Below are 23,622 nucleotides of genomic sequence, written 5' to 3'. Positions count from 1 at the left end.
TTTCTTGAGGGTGAAGTGTGCAGAAAGGATTACATTGTAATCTGCTTTACTACAGATGGAATAATTCAAACCCCAGCGACTTTACAATTGAAATGTCATAATAATTATCGACAACAGTCAAATAAATCTTAACCATTTGTCCTGTGTTTAAGTTGCTAAAATATTTGCTTTATTTTTTCCATTTTTGAGTAATTTTCCTGACTTTTAATGGAAATGTATAGCAATGCCCATGAATGTTTAATCAGAGTTGCTGCAAATTTGGAAGGTTGTTTGAAGAGAAAGGAAAAGAGAGCAGACCTGAATACTCATTTTGGATTCCTTACCCTCCTCCTCACACCTGGGCTCTGCCATCGATTCCACTTCTCTTCAGCAATGCTCTGAATTCCCACAGTGATCACTCAGACAGGCAGGAAGATCTCCAAAGGAGGAGAGCTGTGGTGCTCTGTTTGTTTTTCCAAGTGGAGGAATATTTGAAGACATCCACTTTCTAAAAATCTGGAGAATATTCTGTGCCCTTGCTGGGAAGGGAGGGAGTTGTGGGGCTGTGCTCTGTGCTGGGACTGCTTAAACGAGTAAAAACCCCATTAAAATCATGGGAAAGAGGATAAATATTCCCATTCACCCTTTAAAAAATCCAGGGTAGGATTATTGAGTGTCTCTGCAGGGCCAGGAGTTGGACTGGGTGATCCCTGTGGGTTCCTTCCAGCTCGGGATATTCTGTGATAACAGGGAGAAGGAGTGGATCCTGATTGCCTTGGAAATGCCTCTGTCTCGTGGTTTTACCTTTTGTAAAACAAAAATCCTGTCATTGTAAATAATCTGTGTATCTGCAGGTGAGCATTCTGGCTGTTAGTTTCCTTATGTATTTTCCTTATGGTATTTTCCTTATTTTCCTTATGTTATTTTCCTTATGTTATTTTCCTTATTTTCCTTATGGTATTTTCCTTATTTTCCTTACGTACCTAAAAGCATTTCCAGCTATCCAGATGCAACTGCAGGTCAGTTTTGCTTTCCATCTCAAATGGTTCAAACACCTGCAAAGTCCCACTGGATAAAGAATAAACGCAAAACAAAAATAAATAAACACACCAAATCAAAGAGATTCCAGTGCAAGGAATGGGAGAATTATTTTCTCATTTCTCAGAATGAAGAGGACATCTCATTTTCATTTTCTCTTCACAGATATTTGCCCACAGCAAAAGATGCAGAGAAGTATTTGTCCTTCAGGGGTTCTTGCTCAGAGCTGCATGTGGTTGACCAGTTCATGTTAGAGGTGAGGAGCTGCAGCCTTAAAATCCTCCACACCCTATTTGCAGGACATTCTCTGAGCTAAAACCACTACAAGAAGCTGTTGTTTAGAACTCAAATTGATGAACTCACCCAGAATCAGTGCAAAGGGATTGTTCTGGTGAAAAGTTGGGAGATAACAAGAAGAGAACTGCATGGATCCCTTCACATCTCCAAGTCAAAATCCAAACCTCCAAAGTAGGAGCTGATTTATCCTGAGCTAGATTCCCAAAATCTAGAAGCTGTAACCTATAACATTGCATAATTAAAAAAAAAAAATATATATATATAATGCAATATATAAATAACATCATGCAATAAAATTGCATAATAAAATACCATAAATGGTATTTCATCATTCTTTCTCACAAGAAAGAATAGGGATTTGGTTTTAATCATGTCTATCCCATGATTAAAATGACTAAAATAGAACACAAGCACACAGTGTTCTCTTGAATTTTCAGGTGTGTGCCATAGTGCATCCAAAGAGCAAAATGAATAAATGAGCACAGAAATTAGGAAAACAACAGCACAGCTGAATTACTCGATAAATCATTAAACATTTACGCACATTTTGGTGTGAATGTGAGTTTTGATTCCTTTCCTGTCCAATTCTGTGCAGATGTGTAAAATGCCTCACTTGGGCCAGAGGTTGGATCTGCTGCTCAGTGTCAGGGAGCTCCCTGAGAGCATGAGAGAGCTGGAGCCTGTGAGTAACTAGGAATATTTATTTTTGGGTGGTTTTTTCCCTTTTATTTTCATCTGTGCATTTAATATCATCCTTATTCCACCAAGGCTCAAAATAACGAGCCTGGCATGGAATAGACTTTAACAAAGGAGGGAGAAAAGAATGGGAGAAGATTTTCAAATTTTTATTTGGTGCTGTTAAACTTTTCTCTTTCTTTGGCCAGTGATTTGTCAGAAGTGAATTTCACCATTAAAATCCAACTCCCTTTGCGGGGAGATTTCTGCCCTGTGAGCTGAAAGAATCAATCTAAGGCATGGAGGAAGTTTATTTGACAAACCTCATGGAGATTTATTATTTTCTGAAGTCTGAAGCAGCTCTTCCCCCCAAGGATTGCAGCACTGAACTGAAATATTTGGGAGCTCAAGTCCCTCTTTGCCTTTTTTAAGGATGACCTAAGGGTGGGAGATGCAAATATGACATTTTTGTTGTCCTCCACTGAAGCCAAATATTGACTATTTGGAAGCTATTTTATGTACTGTTGGCTTTGATGTTCAAAGTATTGATGGATATTTAAAGTTCACTGAAGAGCTGATTAGTGTCTAAGAATGATTTTATTTCTGCCCACTAACAGCTATTTTTAAACCCCAGAATATACACCTAAAATCCTGTGGGACAATGTGAATATTGGCTTTCAGCACCCTCTGGCCCCGAGCTGAGCTATCAATGTTTTCACAACAGCTTTCAGCTCTCCCATGTGTTCCATCCTTTCCCTGTTTTTAAATCCGTGTATTGGTGACTGATGAAAAGAGGTGTGGTGCTGAAAAAATACAAATTTCCTAACTGAGAATAAAACCACCTCTTGTGCCTAAAGGGAGGTGCCTTCCCTGGGAAAACTGAATTATCCTGAGTTGGCGCACAGGAAATTATTCTTCTTCCTTGTGGGGAAACTGTGCTGAGAATTTTGATAAGAGCCTGGAGCTGCTGTGCAGAGAAGGGAGGGAGGTGAGGGATGGAGTTCTGCTTCCCCTGATCCCTGAAATTTGGGGAATTAACAGCCAAACCCTTGGTGTGCCCAGGAGGCTGAGGTTTGGCAGCCAGAAAGGGTGTGACTCCTTTTGGGGTGACTGTGCCAACACAGCTTTGTCTGGGGAGTCTGAAAACTGCTGAAAACTTGCTGAAAACTTGCTGAAAACTTGCTTAAAACTTGCTGAAAACTTGCTGAAAACTGCTGGAAACCCCAGGGAATTTGGGGAGGGAGAGATCCTCGGGCTGAGCTGTGACCCTCAGCTGGGGACAGAGAGCCTTGGGCACAGGGAAGGCACAGAACCACAGATTTAACCACATTTTCAGCCTGGTCTGAGGGAAGATTTGTGTTTTCCAGCTGATAATCCAGAAGATCCAAGCCAGCAAGCAGCTGCAGTCCAGCCCCAGGTTTGTTGCTGTCTTGGAGTACATTTTAGCCATTGGGAACCATCTGAATGAGAGAGCTGGGAAAGAGGTGGCTAAAGGATTTCGGCTGTCATCCCTGGCCAAAGTGAGTCAGTGTTTTCCTGCCATTAAAACCATCATCCCTGAGGTGTGTTATGAATATTAGCTATGAATATTAACTATTAACTGTGTGTTATGAATATTAACATGCAGAGAGGCACTAATTCCTAACGAGGAGCTCACATTTTGCTGCCTGCCCTCAGTCCCACAGAACCAAACCCTGGTGAGCAATCAAATGGTGCCTTGGCGTGAGCTGCCAATAGCAGGTTAGCCACAAACGTGCCCAAAATCATCCCTTCATTTATCCAAGGCGTTGGAAAGGGACTTGTCCATCCTCGTGGGATGTGCAGGTGGCTGAGCTTTTCTCCTTGAGAACATAACTGAAAACTTCCCTGGCTGTGATAACCAGCTGTGTTTCCCCATTTCCCACAGCAGCACTGCCTCTGTGGTGCTGAATTGAGCTACATTTTATAGCCTGTAAAGTATCAACAAGTTGATTTTTTTTTTTTCACCCGAGATAATGGCAACAGCTCTTCTGGACACATTTAAAGAAAATAGTACGTTTCTAGCTGTAAATTTCAATTTTGGAAAAAATACAAAGATTTAGACTGGAAGAAGAGCTTTTCTCCTTGAGAACATAACTGAAAACTTCCCTGGCTGTGATAACCAGCTGTGTTTCCCCATTTCCCACAGCAGCACTGCCTCTGTGGTGCTGAACTCACTGCCTCTCTAACGGGGCAGAACATCAAAATTCTGATATTAAAATTCTGATATTAAAATCCCTCGGTGGGAAGAATTGGCTGAGCTGCAGGTGCTGGTTAGACACAAGTTTGGGTTTTGTTTTGTGGACTTTTCTCACTTCCCTGTGCTCAGAGGATGAATTTGGGCTTTTCTTCCACTCTGGGAACACTTCTGTGGCCTCAGAGCAATTTTTTGGTGCTTCATGCTCGGTGAAATTTGCCTGCAGTGCTTTTACAGAGGTGGCACTTGTGATCTTTCCTCTTTCCTGTTGTAAAAAAAATATAATTTAGTTCTTAATTCTCTAATTAAGGGTCTCTTCACTGACCCACCACGCTGAATTTTCCACTAGTTTTAAGCCACCTCCTTGCCTCTCTTAATCAGAATTGGCCATCAGAAAATGCTGCTGCTGAAAACAGCTTTTCTTCCTTCCTCCTCCCAGCAGTTGCAGAACATCATATCTTTATCCTAAAAAGCTAGAAATAGATACAAATTTCCTCATCTGTCTTTGATAGTATTGTAAAATGATGCCTGAGCTGTAAATAGAAGAGAAAAGGGTTTTTATTTTGTTTTAAAAGGTATCTTTCCCATCTGGAGACTTCAATATAGGAGTGAGTGATTTATAACTCTAGTGACAATTCTGAAACACAACTCACATCCTTTTTTTGTTATTTTTCTACATATCATGGCTGTAATAGCACATCTATCATAATGAAGAATGCCTGCAAAGTCATTTTCTGCCACAGAGCATCTTCCCCCATTCAATTAAGGAACTTTTCTCTGTGAACACAGCACAGTGATGCTGAGGGGAAAGGAGAAATGACAGTTTTGGAGGTCCAAAATCACTTGCAATCAGTGAGGGCACCTGAAGTTTAACAAGAGCTGTGTGAAGGAGAAGACACCAAAAAAAAAAAAAAAGTGGGATATGATTTTAATCAGGAATGTGTGTGAAACAGCAAAATGAAAAGGAGAGGTTTAATTCTGCTTTCTGTTCTTGTCAAATTAACCTGGGATCTGTCAGCATCCCTGCTGCTCCCTTTTTGGTTTATATTTATTTTTTGAGGTATAATAGCTCAGTGTGTGGATCATTGCTCTGCTCTGTTGCAGCTGCCCCTGCTGAGGGGCAAGGAGAGGACATTCACCTTGCTCCATGCCCTGGTGGAGCAGATCCTCCTGCACCAGCCCGAGCTGGCTGCCTTTCCTCAGGAGCTGACTGAGTTTGAAGCTGTTCCTGATGGTGAGACCAGGAAGGGGGGGAAAATAATCAACAAATGAAAAATGAAATCCTTCAACTTCAGTGGAAGTGGAAATGTGGAATGTGGGAACTCCCATCCTCACTATGGAAAATTATATTTATGACGTTATATATATATTAAAATATATATAGAAATAAATAAATAAATAAATAAATACAAATATAAATATATAAATATATAAATATATAAATATATAAATATATAAATATATAAATAAATATATAAATATATAAATATATAAAATATATAAATATATAAATAAATATATAATATATAAATATATGAATATATGAATATATAAATATATAAATATATAAATATATAAATATATAAAATATATATATAAATATATATATAAATATATAAATATATAAATATATAAATATATAAATATATAAATATATATATAAATATATATATAAATATATATTTATTTCCCCCTCTCTCTTCCCTTCCAGCATCCATGAAGGGCCTCAGTGCTGAAGTTGATGGTATGTAGATGTGGTTTCTCCATTCACATTTTCACACCCTGTGCAGACATCTGGAACAGCTCCTCACTGCACCTCTGCAGGTTGTGAAGAGAGTTAAAGGTTCAAAACATTGAGGTGAAGGGTTGCCATGGTGATGCTTAACCTGTCATGTTACTGTTAAAAAAAAAAAAAAAAATTCAAGCGTGTCCAGGTGGTTCAGAAAGGTAAAAACAAAAGTCCTGTCTGTGGTAAATAGAGTTTATCATAAAATACAGATGTCAGGTGCTCCATTAAAGCGAAGGCAGAGTCTCTGGAAGCTGGAATGGGAATGCAGCAGGACAAAACCTCCTGCAGCTCAGCCCTGGAGCTCCACAACTTCCCTGTAGCAAACTGGTTTCCTTCTCCAACCCCAGTGAAGTCGACAGGAGGGAGCAGGAAAAGGTTGTTCAGATAGAAAATGGGTTTTGGGAGAGATTTACAGCTCCCCATGGAACAGTACCATGAGCTCAGTGGGTTTTGGACTGAACCCTTTGAGAGCTGCTAGAGGAGTGTGAGTGAATGGAAATGATGTTTATTCTTTTGAAATTCATAACAATTTGTGTTTCGGAGGTGTGATGGGGTGTTGGCTGTAACTCCAGACCAATATTCCCAAATTCAGCCTTTGACAAGGGATCTGAATGCTGGTCACTCTCACTTTGGTTTGGCAAAGCTCTGCACCCCTTCTGGCCTTGGGGTCAGCTTTGGGAGGAGCTCAAGGCTAGTAGCTCAAGTGTGTTTTATCATAAGTGATAAAACAGTTTTATTCTGCTCCAGGGAATTCCAACCCACCTGTCAGCAGACATGACTAACCAAACAGTTTGCCTTCAGTCACTGCCAGGCTGCAGGGACAATTCAAAATCACGGAATATCTGAAGGACACTTTGGGAAAGTGGTGGAAAGATGTAAAATAGGAACCAGAATTATCAGTCATATATCCAAGAGGTGACTGGGGCAGCCAGAAGGGACTGACTCTTCCCTCTGTGGGTTCCTGGTGTGCCAATCTGTAAAGGAACCCTGAACTCCCTGCACAAAATTTGAAGAATGTTGTTTCTGTGGTTAATCCCAGTGCTCAGAGCCAGCAGAGGTCAGATTTATGGCTGCTGCATTACCACACTATCAACCTCCTCATCATCCTGCAGCTGCTGGGGTGTGATCACATTTTTTTCCACAAGGAAATTCCTCTTTCAGGAACTCCACTTCAAACCAGAAAGTTAATATTCCTAGATAAATGCATTGTAGGAATGCATTTCCTACAATTCTCTTCTATTTTCCTTGTGCCCTAAATTAGACAATCCCAGTCCTTTGGACACCTCTTCATGCTGGTGAAATTCTTCATTTTCTTTCCCCTTTTGTTAGTTTTAAAAAAAGAACTGGAGAACATCATCCACTGCAGGAGGTTGATTAAACCCAAACCCAGCAAGGCGACAGCCCAGGAGTCCCAGTTCTGCAAGGAGCTGAAGGTAAAGCTTTACCACAACCTTACAAGCTGGAGGAAGGGATGAGTAAGCTGGGAGTTTGTGCTGAGACTTGTAAATGGGGAGAATTTGAGGGAAAATGGCTTTTTATTCCCTCCTGAGAGCATCTCATGGTGTGATTTGCAGCATGGGAAGGGTTTGCAGGGTTTCTGCACCTCCTGGTTTTCCTTCCCAGGCAAAGGGATGAGCAGCAGGCAGCCCATGGTTGTCCCAATAAGTAACTTGGGATAATAGGAATTTCAGAGGGGATTTGTGATTTCTTCTGCCCGCAGAGAGGATCAGAGAATCACAGAACAGTTTGGGTTGGAAGGAACCTTAAAGATCATCCAACTCCACCCCCTGCCATGAAACACAGAATAATGAAATTATTTGGTTGAAAAAGCCCTTTAAGAGCATTGAAGTTGTCCAAAATGTGGGGGATTTTGTTTCCAAACTTGTTCCCAAGGCTCTGATTCTGCCCTTTGGGAACCAGAAACCGGCAGTGTTTGCTGCAGGTGCAAAAAGGCCAAATGCAATGGAAATTAGGACTTCTTGATGCTTCTCTGGCTCTGCCAGTTTAAATGGATTTAGGTTTTGTCGTTTTGTAATGCAGTTAAAATTCTCTAACGCTGATGTTTCCTTTATTTTCCCTTTTCTTTGATATCTTAATTCTTGCAAGGAAATCTGTGTGCTTCTCTTTTGTGAAATGTGAAATTTTTCTGACGTGCCAATTTTGCCCTGAATGATCTTGTTTTGGCTGCTGGTTAATTCCTGCTTTAATGGTGTGCTGCAAATGAAGAAGTTTTTTATTTTTATTACAGGATTTAATTCAGAAATACGAAGGGGATCTCTGCCAGCTGTCAAAAAGATGTGATGAAATGAAGAAGCTTTACAGCAATGTACTGGTAGATATCATATTAAAATGGAGTGAAAATAACCCCAAATTTGTTTTTGAAAAGGGAAGAAAGGAGTGGAAAGGAGTGCAAGAAATTCCCACGTGCTTTATATTTATCCTGGCTAGAGAAACAGAAACAAAATCCCAAATTTAATAGTGGTCAGGGATCTTAAGGAAAGGGACAGGTTTGCTGAAATGCAGTGATATCCTCTGAAACTGGAAAAATATCCTTTTCCTGGGATTAAATATTAAAGTGTGGTGATTTTTTTGTGTGTTTTTTATTACTTTTATATATATATATAATATATATTTTATTTATATTTTTTAATATATTTTTTAAAATTTTTTTTTTGAGGGGGGAGGCATTAAAACTAGAGAAATTTCATGATAAGTAAATGTTATTCAGCAGCTGCAGCCCAGGAGGACCTTTGGGGAGCTACCTGAGCAGCCATTGAAGATTAACGAGATGTTTTGACGATGGAAATGTAATTAAAAATGTTTTACCAGAAGTAATATTGTTAACAAGGCACCAGGGTTTCTGTTTGTCTCCTGCAAACAGGAGTAATGCCTCAGTCAGGGCAGCAAGCTGGGTTGGTGTGTAGCACACAGACAAAGAACTATCCCAAAAAAAAAAAAGGTTGAAGGATTAGGATAAAGCAAGAAGAAAAACGTGGAAAAGTGAGAAAAAAGGGAGAGAAACCTTCCCATCCCTCTGGGATATTCTCTAAATATTCTCTAAAATATTCTCTAAAGAACATTTTGGGATGTATTTCTCTCCCTGAGAATGGATTTTTGGGTTTTTTTTTTTCCCTCTGAGCAATGTTATTCCTGAGCAGATCTGTTTGCAGATTTACAAAGCAGCAAAAATGTAAAACAAATATAAAATGAGATGGGTGATCAAAGACCAGGAATCTCCCCAGCACTGGGGAGGAACACTCCAGCTCACCTGGAATGGCTGATTTGGGATTTTGTTGGGTGGAAATCATGTTGCACAGGAACCAAAACCCCTTCTTCTTTCCCCTCTTATTCCTCTTCATATTTACATTAACAACAATGAAGAGATTTAACTTTGCTTTTTAAATTTCCTTACCCTCCTGGACATGGTTTAGACCACTCAGATGAACCAATACTAAGTATTTTTCTATTTCCAATTCCAGGTGAGGTTTGGGGAGCCCCAAGACCTGGACTCCCAGGAGCTCTTTGGATGGATATCTTCGTTCATCAGTGATTTTAGGAAGGCCTGTGCTGAAGTCTCACCATAAAACCCCAAATTTTGTGGGGAGGTGAGGGAAAGAGGAGCCCTGGGAACAACTTTAATTATTTTTTTTCTTTACTAATGAGTAGCACATTGCCAATCTCACCTGTGCAGCAGAACACCTTCATGTGGAGAGCCAAAATTCAGTTTATGATGTGTAATTTTAAAGTGGTATTTAACCTGTAATATCACAGATCACTTATGAACCTCTCAGTTTTGTGCTTTTGTACCTTGAGATTCTGGATATTTAGGAATTAAACACTTCTGACCTTTTACTATTCCTCTTTCCGCTCTTTTCCTTTGGATACCCAGACTTCTGACCCAGATTGAACTATTGTTTTCAATGAATAACTTTCTAATTATGGTGATCATAATTATGGTGATCTAATTTCCAAATAATACTTTACATGTTTTATAATGAACTGGGGAGCTGTAAACCCCAGAAGAGAATATTTAAATAAATTCTTGTTTGTTTATTTTGCTATTAAAACATTGCAACCTTGGTATGTAATGAAGAAAGGATCTGACTGAGTGGTTTATTTTGCCCTCCCTCCCAGATAAGACAATAAAATAGTGTTTTTTATGGCAAATGTCATGTATTTGGGTGAAATGCTATGGAAATTAATCAACATGTGAGATTTGCAATGTCAGGAAGAGAAAAATGTCAGAGAAGCAAAATGAAAAGGTGTTGTGAGGCATCTGAGTCATGGATCTGGGAGGTAATTATCTGTTGGTTTTGAAAAAGAAAATACTTCTGCTGTGTTTGTTGGTTTTTACATGTTTTTAATTAGAATAATTATCTAGAGCTGAAGGTATGAGAGGAAAAGGAGGTCTAGAAATGCAAAGGCAAAATGGATGTGTTTAACATTAACAGCAGAAAACAACTGTAAAAGGTCACTGATAAAATCTATATTTTCTCCCCTAGTTTTGCAAACAGTGAGGGTTGAGAGAAAAGTGAATTATTTCTGATTCATTTGGGGTCTGTTTGGAGTTTTGATGGAAATGCTGAACACTGCCTGACTTGAGCCCTGAGATAAGTTGGCAATAATCCCTCTGGAGGGCTGAGATTCACTTACACCTCCCAATTCCATCCTCACAGAGCTCTCAGCTCGCACTCAATATTTCTCCATCCCCAGCATCTCCAGGTGTGACCTGCAACACCAGCGATTCAGGCCAAGGGCCAGGAAAGAGCCTGGCTGCTGCAATATTCAGATTTTCAGTGCTGCTGTCAGCAAAGCACAATCACCAGGAGTGCAGAGACCCTTGGGCACTGCAAAGGGAGGATGGAAGATTTCTTTTTTCCATGTCTGCACCAGCCAAATGTGTCCTTTTGGCTTCTCAGCAGTCTTGTTGGAGCAGCTAACCAGGTGCAGTTGTGTTTCTCAGAGGCAAAAGGAGTAAAAAAGAACCAAAATTAGTACCTCTGAGGCTTATTTTACACAAAAAATATTTACAAAAGCAATTTTTAATTCTACAGACAAAAATGTTGGCTGTATTTGCCTCAAGTCAGCCTCACAGCAATGATATCTACAGGATTTTCACTTTCCATCCCTCATTTCTGCCTGAAAGAGGAGAATTCAATTCCATTTTAATTCTATCCCACAGAGCCCTGTGCATGTTGCTGCCCTGCAAACAGCCCTGCAGCTTTGGGTGGGAGTGATTGCAGCTCCAGAACCTGCACCACCCTCACTGGCATGGAAATCCTGTCAGATATCCTGATACAAATTCCCTTTCCATGGAATCAGCATCCCTGCATCCCTCAGCAGCAATCATGATGCTCCTGAGCAATTTCATGTTTTCCACCTTAGCTCCACAATCCTGGGAAATCTCTTTTAACTAAAATTTTTTTTCCCTTTTTTTTTCCTTCTCATTACTTTTCCCCCAAGTCTTTCTTCTCTGTTATTCCACCCAACAGCTTGTGTTTGTTTTATAGCTCAGCTGGCATGGCCTGCTGCAATTAAAAATATATCCTGCCCAGTGGTCGATAGCTGTGCCTTTGTGTGAACATCCTGGAGCATTAATTAAAACAATTAATGCCCAAATACCTCCTTGGCATGAAGTTCTATCCCCTTCAGAGAGCACAAGGCTTTGCTATGGAGTGGGAGATGTTTCACTTTTCCCAAATTAGCTGTTCCTTCAGTGCCTGGGAGCTGGAGACATCCTGATTTATAGATGAAAATAAATAGACCTGGTTCCCTGCCTCATTCTTTATTTCTTAGTTTATTTGGTAGAAGGCTGGGGTTTCCAGGTCTCTTAAATTGTGTTATTGTGTTTTAGTGGTGTAAAGAATATTTTTTACACCTCGACATTTATTTGAGATTTTATAGACAAACTCCAAGTCTCCCTGGGGAAAATATCCTTGGAATTCCTGCTTAGCAGGTGATGGTTTTATCCTGCAAAACTCATAAAAGTCAAAGCATTGGGTGATGCTTCTCTTTGTGGGAAATATTAATATTTAGGAGGGATCTGACCAGCAAGAACTGCAGGAATTTTACACCTGGGTTATTTGTTTCCCTAAAAACCCAATGTCTTGGGGTGATGCTGTGATAATCCTCTATTCCCTATCACTTGTTTTTATGCCCAGAAATGTGGTTTTGGAGCTTTAACCGCTGCAAAGAGCTGACTTTTGGCAAATTCCAAAATATGAAAGCCTAGTGAGGATGTCACAAATTCTGCTCAGTGGAATTGGTGCTCAGCTCTGTTCAGCAAGGCTGTGCTGAGATGCTGCTCTGCTTCTCCTCCCCTCCCAGCTCAGCTTTTCCAGCAGGAAAAGGTCTCTTTTCACAGTTTATTTCCTTCCAAAGCACATCCCTGGCAGGCTGAGCAGCACCAGCAGGAGCAGGGCAGATCATTTCTGCATCTCACATCAGACAATAATGGCCTTTAGCAACATCAGGGCTCAGAACAGCTCCACTCTGCAAGCCTGGAGCTCCCAGAAGAAATCCTTAGCTTTATCCAATGTCTCAGTGAGTTTCAGTCTGCCCCAGGAAATGCTGTGAGAAATGGAGCTCCTTTAGGCACAGGTCACTGAAGGGATTTGAGTGCCACAGGGGCACCACTCATGAGGCTTTTTCAAGAATTCACAGGTTGAAATACAAATAGCTGTCCCCAGGGGCAGATTTTTCCCAGGGTTTCTTCAAACCAGTCATGTAAAGAGATTATCCAGCACTGGAGCCAGTGGAGAAAATTTAACTCCCATAAATGGACAATTATATCCCAGGGCAGTGGCTGAACTTTGCTTTCCAGTTTTCCTCTTATTTTTTTTGTTTCTTTCCCATTTGAACTGCCAGCACCAGGCAGAGTGCTCCTGCTAATTTGTATAAATGAGCAGTAAAAATAAAAATCGTGGTCAGTAGGAAGACGTTCCATGCAGGAAAGCTTTGATATCACTGATGTTTGCTGATCTCTGGGTAGAATTAATGCCTTTTGAACCCAAACAGCACTTTTAGAAGGGGAAAAATGGTGTTAGACTGAGAGAATAAAACCATGGGGTGTCTAAAGGAGCACCTGCTGGGTGTTCACTGCACAACAGCTAAAGCCTGAAAGTGTTCTTAGAAATTCCTCCTGTGCTAATGATGGCTCAGCAGAACCACAAACAGGTTTTAAACTGCTCATCTTGGAGAAGAACAGATGGGAAACTTCAAACCAGGAGCTGCTCTGATGGAGAGCTGAGGTGACTCAAAGAGCTCCTGGACAGATCCTTCCCTAAACTCCCAGGAATTTGGATGTGGATATTCACATTTTGAATATTCAATATCTCAGTCTCTGCCTGAGTGGCTCAACCAGGCTGCCAAAATGCACAACTGCTCAGCTTTCTCTCCAAATCCAATGCAAATCCCCATTTTTCACTGTTTGGAATGTGCTGAAAGCTGAACCAACTGCTTTATTCCAGAGCAGCAAAGAACAGGAGAGCCTTTGAAAGCTCAGCCTCATGCAGGTATGAAAACTCAGTGAAAATCAGATTTTCTTTAGCACCAACTGGAATCCTTCACCTCCCAGCATGGTGTGCTATGTCTGAGCAGCACAGGGATTTTTTTGGGTGTACACTGAAATGATTGCAGCGTTGCTAAATGAGCTTTAAGCTTCACACTCGCTGCCTATTTACCCAGAGATGAATTTTGCCCACTGGGAACATTTTATTCAATGGCAGCCAGCAGTAATTAAACAACAGAAAGCCACAAAGTAGCTAAATATTGCTTTAAGCTCATTTGATAAATGAGACATTTGAAACAAAAGGCTTCAGATGCAGATTTGAAGGCTCTGGATGGGAGAATTTAAAAGTGCTGGGATGTGTTTTGAAACATAAATCACTGACACTCTTTTGCACAATGGTAAATAACTGATCTCCGCTATGGTGATGTCATTTGCTCACAAGCATTGACCTAAAAAATCCCCAAACCCCAAAGGTTATTCTCCATAAAGATCAAGTGTTGATGAGCAGATTTATACCAAAATTCTTCTTGGAGCTCCTAGAGTTTTTCCTGAACAAGCTCTAGAGGACTTGGCCTGAAAGGTTAAAATTATAAATAGAAATTTGCTCGACTCGATTCCAAACCGGGAACTTTCCTCAGTCAGTAAATAACTCCCAGATAACAGGAGTTAATTAATTGTCATTAATGCTTCCATTGAAGCTCATTCCTTAGAATGCTGCCGTTTAAAACAATCTGATCTCTCCCTTTGCTGTCAGGAATTAAGCTGATTAGGTAAATCAAACCCCATCCAAATCCTTTAGATTATGGATTTACTGAACTTGCCCTGTAAAAGGACAACCCTGCTGGGATGTCTCTTCTCTCCAAGCCCTGCCTGCAGTGGATGAAACACCTCTCCAGCTCCTTGGCCCAAAATGCACAAAACTCTGTGGTTTAGGGGTGTAAATCCTTTTTCTCCATGTCTTTGCCTTTCTGCTGTTCTGGCATTCTCCCCAAAGGGCTGGAATTCAGGCAAAAAATAACTTCTGCTTAAAGCTTTTATCTGAATCTTTGCGACTTAGATCTGCTTATTAACATTTATCTTTGAGGAGGAACTTTGAGACAAACTCAGTGCAGTGCAGGCAGTGAAATTCAGTTTTCTGCTGGAAGACAATGTCTCAAACTGGAAATTCCATCGACTGGGATTGGCATGGACTGGGAATCAGACATTTGCAACATCACTACTGATGCTGCAAATAACTGATCCTACTTGGGGTCTAGGAGGGACAAACAGAACCTCCAGGGTCACCTTTTCCTCTTGTTTTTCCACTGATGTAAACCCAGATTTATTAATTCAATAGATTAATTCTGTTGGACTCAGGGCAACAGAATAACTGGAATATTTCCAGCAGGAAGGACAGGCAGCAGCTGCCTGGGAGCTTTCAAACCCCAATTTTCACAGGGTGCTCGGGTCTGGAGTGTGCTCAGCTTTGCACTGCTGGGCAGAGAGAAATGCTGAATAAATGCCTCAAATGCCAGAGCTGTCAGCGGTTCTGAGCAGTTTTACCTTTACACATGCAGGCATCCTGCTGACTCATTTTCTTAATCACCTCTCAGATTCACAGGGAATGGTAAAATTCTCTTTCCCGAGGAGGTCATCAAACACAGATTTATCACAGCAGTGTCAGGGAGACTAAAGCAGCCCAGCAAATGTAGGGAGGCAATTGTTTTTCATTGTTTTCTCTGTTCTGCTGCTGGAGAAATTTTTAAAAAACACTTGAAGATGGGATGGACTGAGGAGAGGTAGGTTGAAATGGGCAAACTACAGAATAAGGCTAATTTAAAAAAAACAAAGAAAATCGGATTTTAGATTAGAATAAAGCAAGGAAAATCTAGGCTTGATTCTGCATCAGTGTGAATTCAAGACCAAAAATTTCAATTCATTGTAGTCACATGCATGCTGAAGATTTTATTCTATCCCTACAGGATCTCTGTACACTTCACACTCACAGAAATGAAGTGAAATTTACTTTACACAATATTTACTTCTCCAGACCCATCAGGCTCATTAGCCAGGTGAATTTGTCTCGGGTTTGGCCAACAAACTGTTTCAGCAGCACAGCACTGCAGGCCAGCTGTCCCAGAGCCAGCAGCCAGATGGAGACGCCAGCCAGCTCAGGAATTGCAATTCCAGCCTGGAACGATGTCAAAACCCAGGGAAAAGCCTGACCAGGGAGCTCCAGGAACACAGCTTGGGATTGACATCAATACTGGGGGTTTGAATCCCCACATCTCCTCCTTGGGGTGGAATCCTGGGAGGGGCTGGGGGTGCTCAGCTCCCTGGAAAAACCTCTCCACACTCACCAGACAAAGCTCAGCCTGACAGAAATAAAATATAATGAGGCTGAAGAAGAAAGGAGAGGAAGGAGAGCTCTGTTACCGAGGGGTTTGAACAATTCCGAAGCCTCCAGACACAAATGTGAAGCTCAAAAGCAGGAGAGGAAGTCTGAGGAAGATTATTCCTGCCTTTGGTGAGGCAAATGACTAATTACACAAAGCAAGATGTTCTGTTTCAAAAGAGATTCGGGAGGCATCATGCAATATTGATGCAGAAATTGTATTTAATGCAGGTTTACAAGGCGGGAGGTAAAAGAAAATGTAAATGCAAACGTGGTGGTTTATCCTCATTCTCCCCGTGGCTCTTCCCTTTGCCAGAAATACTGGAAGTTCCCTGTGAGACAGCAAAATTCCTCCAGCTGGAGACTTTTCAGGCTTCCACAGGATGTGTCCAGAAATGGAAAGAGGTTGTGAGCTTAATTTAACTGAATTTCCATTGTGGTGTCTTTCTGCCTCTTGCCTGATCAATGGCATTCCTTAAAATTTGAGTCTGGCCTTCTGAATTTTGGAGAGTTCTGCACTTGGTGTTTGCTAAGAGGAATTTTGGCTGCTTTGTGGCTTCTCAAAGGCTCTGCTGAGTTCTGCAGGGTTAATGCCTCACCCTCAGTTCTCCACATCAGCCAAAACTAGCCCCAGCTCACATTTGCCTACAGAAAGCTTTGGTGTCCAGCAGAGAGTGGATTTTGGTGCTTTTTATTCCTCCTTTTTGTCTCCTGTTGCTTAATTTCTTCTGTCTGCACCCCGAGATGCCTCTGGGCAAGCAGGGCATGAATGAAAGCTGCTGCTGGCTAGTTTTTGACTCAGGATATATATTTTTTGCAAAGCTGTTGATGGCACAAAAAATTTGCTGTACTGAAAGGCATCACCTAAAAATCATGTGCTCAATTTGTTACAAACCATTGGCACTTTTTTTTGTTTGGGTGGAAATCTGTTGGGTGGAAATTCTGCTTCTGGGAGCTCTGTGCCATTTCTGCAAGTCCCTGGAGTGGATTTAGGTTTTCCCATGAGGTTATTTCAAAATAACCAGGTGATGCAGGAAAGATCTCACCCAGATCAGCAGCACCAAACCCCTCGTGGTTTTAATAACCCCAAAATTCATGGGAGAACCGAGCTAAGGTGCCTGTTCAGTCTCCAATCCTTCCAGCACACATTACAAAAATGAACTAATCCTAGACAGAGCTGTTCAATCGCAGCACAGCCAGCAGCTGCCCCGTGGCATCACCATCGGGTGGCACCTGGCTGATCCTCAAAGAGCACACAGCAAAGTGCTCACGGTGACCTCAGGGCGTGAGGGATTTGGGGAGAGCTGCTCCCTCCTGCCCAAATCCCAGCTGCAAACAGCTGCACAGCAGCTCCGTGAGCCGGGAGACTCCTGCAGCTTCAGGTGCTGCCTTTGGGCAAGCTGCAGAGCTTTCCCCCTCCTCCTCCTCCTCCTCCCGAAAATCGGGGATTTGCGATGTTCTGGCGCTGTCAGAACTGCTCCTGGCGCTTTGCAGTCTCTGCAGAAGTTGCCTGGGAGGGCAGGAGGGTGTGTGAGTGAGTGAGTGAGTGAGTGAGTGAGTGAGTGAGTGAGTGAGTGAGTCGGGGGCAATTCCGCGGGGAGGAGGGAACGAAACCTCGGCTAGGTGAGAGCTGGGCAGGTTTGTCATGACATAACTGCCGGAGAGGGGGGATTTGCGGCGGAGGAGGAGAGAGAGAGAGAGAGAGAGGAGTGTGCAGCAGCCTGTCGGAGCTGTCAGAGCACAGAGCAGCTCTGGGGAAGGTGCCACCGCTCCGCTCCGAGCATCCTGGATCTCCTGCTCCAGCTGCGGCAATCATGGCAACGCCGAACGGGTTTATTTCTTCGCCACCTCTCCTTTCTCTCTCTCGTCAATAAATTCACCTGAAGGCTTTTTTTTTTTTTTTTTTTTCCCCTTCTTTCCCCCACCTCCCCTTCTCACGCTGTTTTCAGATGCGGAGCGAGGGGAGGGAAGGGCGTTGCGGGCAGCGCGGATTGCGCTCGGCGGCTTTCCGCGGCGCGTTTTAAAGAGCTCGCCGAAGGCAGGGAGAGAAAGAAAGAAAGAAGGGAGGAAGGAAAAGAAAGGGAAGAGAGGGGGAAGAGGAGAAGAAGAAGAAGAAGAAGTGGTGGCGCTGGGAGAAGGAGAAGAGTAGGAGAGGAGCGGAGCGCAGAGCCGGCAGTGCGGAGCGGCGCGGAGCATCCCGCGGTGGCCGGAGCGGGGCGCGGAGCGGCCGCGGGTGCGGACAGTGGGCTGGCGGCTGCTGACCATGGGCTGGAGGCTGCTGCCCGCGCTGCTGCTGGCCCTGCTGGGCTGCCGCGCCGCCTCCGCGCAGAACGACACGGAGCCCATCGTGCTGGAGGGCAAGTGCCTGGTGGTGTGCGACTCCAACCCGGCCCCCGACGCCAAGGGCTCGTCCTCCTCGCCGCTGGGCATCTCCGTGCGGGCGGCCAACTCCAAGGTGGCCTTCTCGGCCGTGCGGAGCACCAACCACGAGCCCTCGGAGATGAGCAACAAGACGCGCATCATCTACTTCGACCAGGTGAGCGGCGCGGGGATGTCGCTGCAGCAACAGGTGTCGCCTCCCGCCTCGCCCTTCCCCATCCCGGCTCAGTTTGGGGTGCAGAGGCAATCCGCCCCGGGGCGGCTGGAGCTGGGGGGATGCAGAGGTCCCCGTTTGTCCCCCAGCCCCGGGGAGCCAGGGAGGTGCCCGGCTGGCGGCTCTCGGTGGCACCGCCGGGTGACATCGCCCCGAGGGGTTGGGGACAGCGGGATCTCAGCCTGTGGAGGGTTTCACGGTTTGTGCGGCTTTTTGGGAGGGAGAAGAGAGATTTTTAAGGGGAAATCCTTTAAGTTTCCCAGCACATTTCACGGTCCAGCTCCGCTCAGCGCCGATATCCAAGTGCAGATGCCTACACAGCTTTGAACACCAGCTGGGGTGGAAAACCTCCTGGGACAGTCTGGAGTCACCGAGACTGATGGTTCCTCTGGTTCCTGAAGCGAACAGCGAGTTGAGGTGACAGCTGGAGCCAGCTGTGTCACCCAGCTCGGTGCTGGCACTGCCAGTGACCCCAACTCCATGGGCAGCCCTGGTGGCTCCTGGGGCTGTGCCTGGCGTGGAGGAGCCTGGAAATATCAATTAAAAATAAAGCATAACTGAGGGGAAAAAAAGCCAAATGGAGCCATTGCAGGGATATGTAGCATATGGATGATGAACTCGATTAATAAGTTCTCCTCTGTTACTTGTCTCTGTTTAATCAAACCCAAATTGTGATTGGTGCTCATAAAAACAACTGCAGGCTCACAGGCAGTTTTTGCTGGGAGCTGCCAGGTATTCCAGTGACCCAGGCTGGCTGAAAATCGGGAATGTCTCGTGTTGTTCACGTAGTCCTTCCTCCCACTCACTCCTTTGGGAAGGCAGTGTTGGCTTGACCATTGCTTTTTAGCCAAAAGCTGTGTGCCATTCCCAGAATTGGTGTTTGGAGGTCATTTTGGAGCAATGATGGACAAAAATGCCTTTTTAAAAACTCCTTTAGGACATATAGAAGAAAGGACTTGAAGGCATGGTATAGTAGCAAAGTAAGGAATAATTCCCACCCTAGTTTATTTGTAGTGAAGTTGTACTATAAATACAACTAAATACCCATTTTTTGAGTTTTTCCAAAGTAATTGAGAGAAAATTAACAAACCTGCATAGATCTAGATTAAATTTTTTCCATGGGTGAACAGTTTCTAAAGTTAATAATCTGTATTTTTATTCAGCACTCACTACCTGTACTCATTGCCATGCTACGTTTCTCTGTTTGTAGATCCTAGTAAACGTGGGCAATTTTTTCACCTTGGAGTCTGTCTTTGTATCACCAAGGAAAGGAATTTACAGCTTCAACTTTCACGTCATTAAAGTCTACCAGAGCCAAACGATTCAGGTAGGTTGATCGAGCATGATTATAAAACCTTTATTTAAATTGTTTATTTGGGGTAGGATCTTCACTGAGCTCAGGAGCATTTAGCATGATTTGAAGGAAAAATAGCTTCGTTTACAGCAACCTGTGGTGTTGGCTTCCTAGCAGGAGAGTCAATAATTGCAACAGAACAGCTGAAATAAAGCATCCTCACCTCAGATAAGTCACCAGAGCATCACTTCTGTGCCATGAATAACTGAGGTGACATAAAGCAGAATGAATGAGTTAAAGAGAGCTCTGAATTTCACCTCACTGCTGTTGAAGAGTCGCATTTTGCTACGGGTTAAGCTGAGGAATTCTGGGGATTTGTACCAGATTTCAGTATTTTTATAACAATTTGTGCCCTGGCTCCTGGTGAAGAGAACCTGGTTATGACCTCAGTCTGCTGAGGACCAAGGGTGGTTATAACCCAACAGGAATGTCTTCTAGGGAACCCTTATAGCTGTTTAAACTCCCTTTTTTCCACCACGTAAGGTATAAAAGATGTATCATAGAAAAAAGGGGTAATTCTGCACTTTCTCCTGTAGCTTAATAATTAAATGCAAGAGGGAAAAGCCTCCAAGTTCCTGAACATCCTCCTGCTGAGCCAACAGCAAATTCCTTGAAGTAATTCCTCAATTTTCCTGCCAAGTCACACAGTTTCTGTGACACCTCCTGAGATGGAGAGATCAGACATTTCTCTGTGGCAGCTCTGGCTCTGGGTTCCTGGTGAAGTTCTTGGGAAAAGTGGCAATGGTGGAGATGGCAGAGAGCTGGTGGAAACCACAATCCCATCTCTGATTTTCCCTGAGAATCCCTGATTTTCACTGAAATTCCCCTTCAGTTTACCATGGAAAATCCTAATTCCAACCAGGTCAATGGCAAAGCTTTAAATGAAACATTGGCCTCATGAAAATCTCTATGATGAGCTTATAAGGTGTTTGATGTGCTCAGAATGTGTTTTTTTCACTCTCTTGAGTGCTGAGGGTTGAATAACTGCATGTCAGCCACTTGGTTTAAAATGCACTTTACCAAGAAATAAAATGCACTTTACCAAGAAAGATTCCAAGCCTTGGGTTCTGCAAGTCCAGGTCTTCCAGACTTCAGAATTCCAATTTCCAGACATTCCAATTCTTTGGAATTCAAGCTCTTCCAGGCTTTGGTGTTCCACAAAGCAGGAACTCAAACCTGGGAGTTTGGGGCTCCTGCCAGGGAATGTCCCAACCCATGCCATGGCCTGGAATCCCTCATGGACAGGAGACTCTGGAGTGATGGATGGGTTTGCTTGGCTCCTTTTGCAATAATCAGTGTGAGGCCTGATCCTCACAAACCTGGGCTGTGTTTTCTGCTGTGATTAAACTCCTCTCAGATCACTGCAGGACAACCCGACCTAAAGAGATGACCCAGAAGGAGTGAGATAAACCCAAACCAAGCAACGAGTTTGGGTTTATCCTGATGCCCTTTTCCTGTGTGTTTGATAACTGAGTGGATCAAACTGGATTGAGTCTCAGCCACATCCAGACTGAATCCCCACTAAATCACCTGCAGGCTTCCTACACCAGTGATGTTCCTCTGCCCCCACAGCATCTGTTGGGGCCATTAAACATCATTAAACTGCAATTGCTTCCCTGGAAACGGCTGATTAAGTGGATTTCCCAGAGAGGTGAATCCCAAATAAATACCAGGCTCTGCTGCCCTGACTTCTGCTGAGCATTAATTTATTCTGTGGTGATTAAAATTAATGGGAGAAAATGCAAAGCCAGCACAGTGGGGATGGGCAGGAATTCCATAATTCACCCCTCTGACTGTATTAGAGCTGCTCAGGAGGGAAAAACAGAGGAAAGCTGACAGTTTGCCATGGGGGAAATGCAAAATGCCAGGATCTGCCCATTCCCCCAGGCCCTGCCCAGCTTTGTTTAGAGATGCTGCTCTCAGAGCAGAGGCTGTGCTGCCTTGCACAAGTGTTTATAGAAAAATAGAGTCAGTTTATAAAGCTGAAAATCTGTTCTAAACCTCAGCACTGAGCTGCCACCAGCATTGGGAGGGAAATACATTTTATTCCCAGTGCAGTGTAAGCCCTCAGCCCTCTGAGGTGCCTCTGACACCTCATGTCACACCTCTGGGTGACCACATTCCTTGAAAATCTCTTTTTTTTGCTCCTGTGTGACTGAATAACCCCTGAGACAGGCAAAGCGATCCAAACTGAGGTGATGCCTCAGGTTCAACCCATGGAAAATCAGTGTGCTTGTGCCAAATAAATGTCATTATTAGTTTAAAACAACCCAAAAATGCACTGAGGATCGAGCCTTTGCACTGCAGTTCATATTCAGGGGCAGTTGTTGATGTTTTTCTGTTAATTAGAGCTCTTTGGGGTAGTTCTCAGTGTTTTTCTGTTAACTAGAGCTCTTTGGGGTGGTTCTTGATGTTTTTCTGTTAACTAGAGCTCTTTGGGGTGGTTCTCTCCCAGGTGAATTTGATGCTGAACGGGAAGCCAGTGATCTCTGCCTTCGCTGGGGACAAGGACGTCACCCGTGAAGCTGCCACCAACGGGGTCCTGCTCTACCTGGACAAGGAGGACAAGGTCTACCTGAAGCTGGAGAAAGGCAATCTGGTGGGTGGATGGCAGTACTCGACATTCTCTGGCTTTCTGGTCTTTCCCCTGTAAAGTCACTTTTCCCGTGACACTCATCCAGGTGTGGACTCACCCTCTGTCACACGAAGATCATTCTGTCACCATGGGATTGATGGCTCTTCATGGGTTCCTCGTGGGTGAATATGGATTCTCTCTCCATGGATTTTGGATCAGAAGCCCCACAGAATTTTGTGTGTTCAAAGCTGATATCTTTGGACTGAGACTAAAGCAGACAACAGATATCTGTGCTTAGGGTTACAGTCTAAAGCTGCCTGCAAGATTTATTCTGATTTCATTTCCTGGACTTCGTGAAAAAATGGGATTTTCTCCAACTGAGGAAAGACTGGCGCCCAAATCTTTAACTGAAAGGAGTTTGAGCTCAGCCTTCAATCAAGAACTGGTGTGTTGCTGCCAAAGAACTGTGTGTTGATATATTGGTCACACGTGCTGTCCCTGGGGTTTGACTGCCGTGAGCTGTTCTGTTGTCTTGAGAAAGGTCATTATTGATGCCAAGTGGCTGACTGGAGTTCTCCTCTGCGTGTTGTGTGTCAGATGGTTCACCCCAAGGCTCCAGCTCAGCCACAATCCAGTCCTCCAGGAGTCTGAGGGGTTGTGGAGCATTCCAGCTGGATGGGGAAGGTGTTCCTCCTTTCCGTGTGCTGATTTCGGAACAAAGCAGATTATAACCACACAGACCAAACTCACCAGGGCTAGAGGTGATCATTCAGCACAGCTTTGCCCTGCAGGACACCTCACATTGTTCTTCCATTTTAATTAACATGATCCATAATAATTGCTTTGTTCACATTCGGAGGGATTCCTTCCTCAGACACAACCCCTGTCAGCTGGAGATGAGATCCCCTTGTTTGTATTTCTGTGTGTTTTCCAACCCTCTGTTGTGTTAAAAGTCTTCTCTGGTTTTGCCTTAATTCCACAACTGTACATAATTTTAGATGGTGTGTTTAACGAATATGAAATCCAAATAACCTTTTGTACCTAACTTGGTACAAAAGCTTCCCAGCTCCTTGTACAGGTCATGTGAATTCATAAACTTATTTATTATCTCATTGTTACATAATAAAGAGTAATATATGTTAGCTGAATTTTTGACCTTTGGATTTTGGAAGTCGCTTCATACTATTTTTTTATTAGATATAATTATTATATGCAAACTGGAA

At 43.3% G+C, this 23,622-nt stretch overlaps 2 protein-coding genes across 2 annotated transcripts in view; both read left to right on the top strand.

Moving 5' to 3' along the window:
- Nucleotides 1–9,921, top strand: part of LOC146420645 (uncharacterized) — a 28,753-nt gene extending 18,832 nt beyond the window's left edge. The window contains exons 10-17 of the mRNA XM_085048057.1: nucleotides 1,183–1,273; nucleotides 1,910–1,996; nucleotides 3,357–3,509; nucleotides 5,309–5,438; nucleotides 5,916–5,948; nucleotides 7,323–7,426; nucleotides 8,242–8,325; nucleotides 9,473–9,921. Of these exons, the coding sequence (XP_084904183.1) occupies nucleotides 1,183–1,273; nucleotides 1,910–1,996; nucleotides 3,357–3,509; nucleotides 5,309–5,438; nucleotides 5,916–5,948; nucleotides 7,323–7,426; nucleotides 8,242–8,325; nucleotides 9,473–9,577 (787 nt within the window). The 3' untranslated portion in view covers nucleotides 9,578–9,921. The remainder of the gene's footprint in view (nucleotides 1–1,182; nucleotides 1,274–1,909; nucleotides 1,997–3,356; nucleotides 3,510–5,308; nucleotides 5,439–5,915; nucleotides 5,949–7,322; nucleotides 7,427–8,241; nucleotides 8,326–9,472) is intronic.
- A 7,623-nt stretch (nucleotides 9,922–17,544) lies between these two features.
- Nucleotides 17,545–22,599, top strand: LOC146420644 (cerebellin-4). Its single transcript, XM_085048056.1, has 3 exons — nucleotides 17,545–18,413; nucleotides 19,681–19,797; nucleotides 22,280–22,599. The coding sequence occupies exons 1-3, from the start codon at nucleotides 18,141–18,143 to the stop codon at nucleotides 22,475–22,477; spliced, it is 588 nt and encodes a 195-aa protein (XP_084904182.1). The 5' UTR covers nucleotides 17,545–18,140; the 3' UTR covers nucleotides 22,478–22,599.
- Nucleotides 22,600–23,622: the final 1,023 nt, after the last annotated feature.

This window comes from Lichenostomus cassidix, unplaced genomic scaffold (assembly GCF_008360975.1).
Source record: "Lichenostomus cassidix isolate B80296 unplaced genomic scaffold, HeHo_3.0 HiC_scaffold_578, whole genome shotgun sequence".
NCBI lineage: Eukaryota > Metazoa > Chordata > Aves > Passeriformes > Meliphagidae > Lichenostomus > Lichenostomus cassidix.
This window is presented reverse-complemented; position numbering and strand designations above follow the sequence as displayed.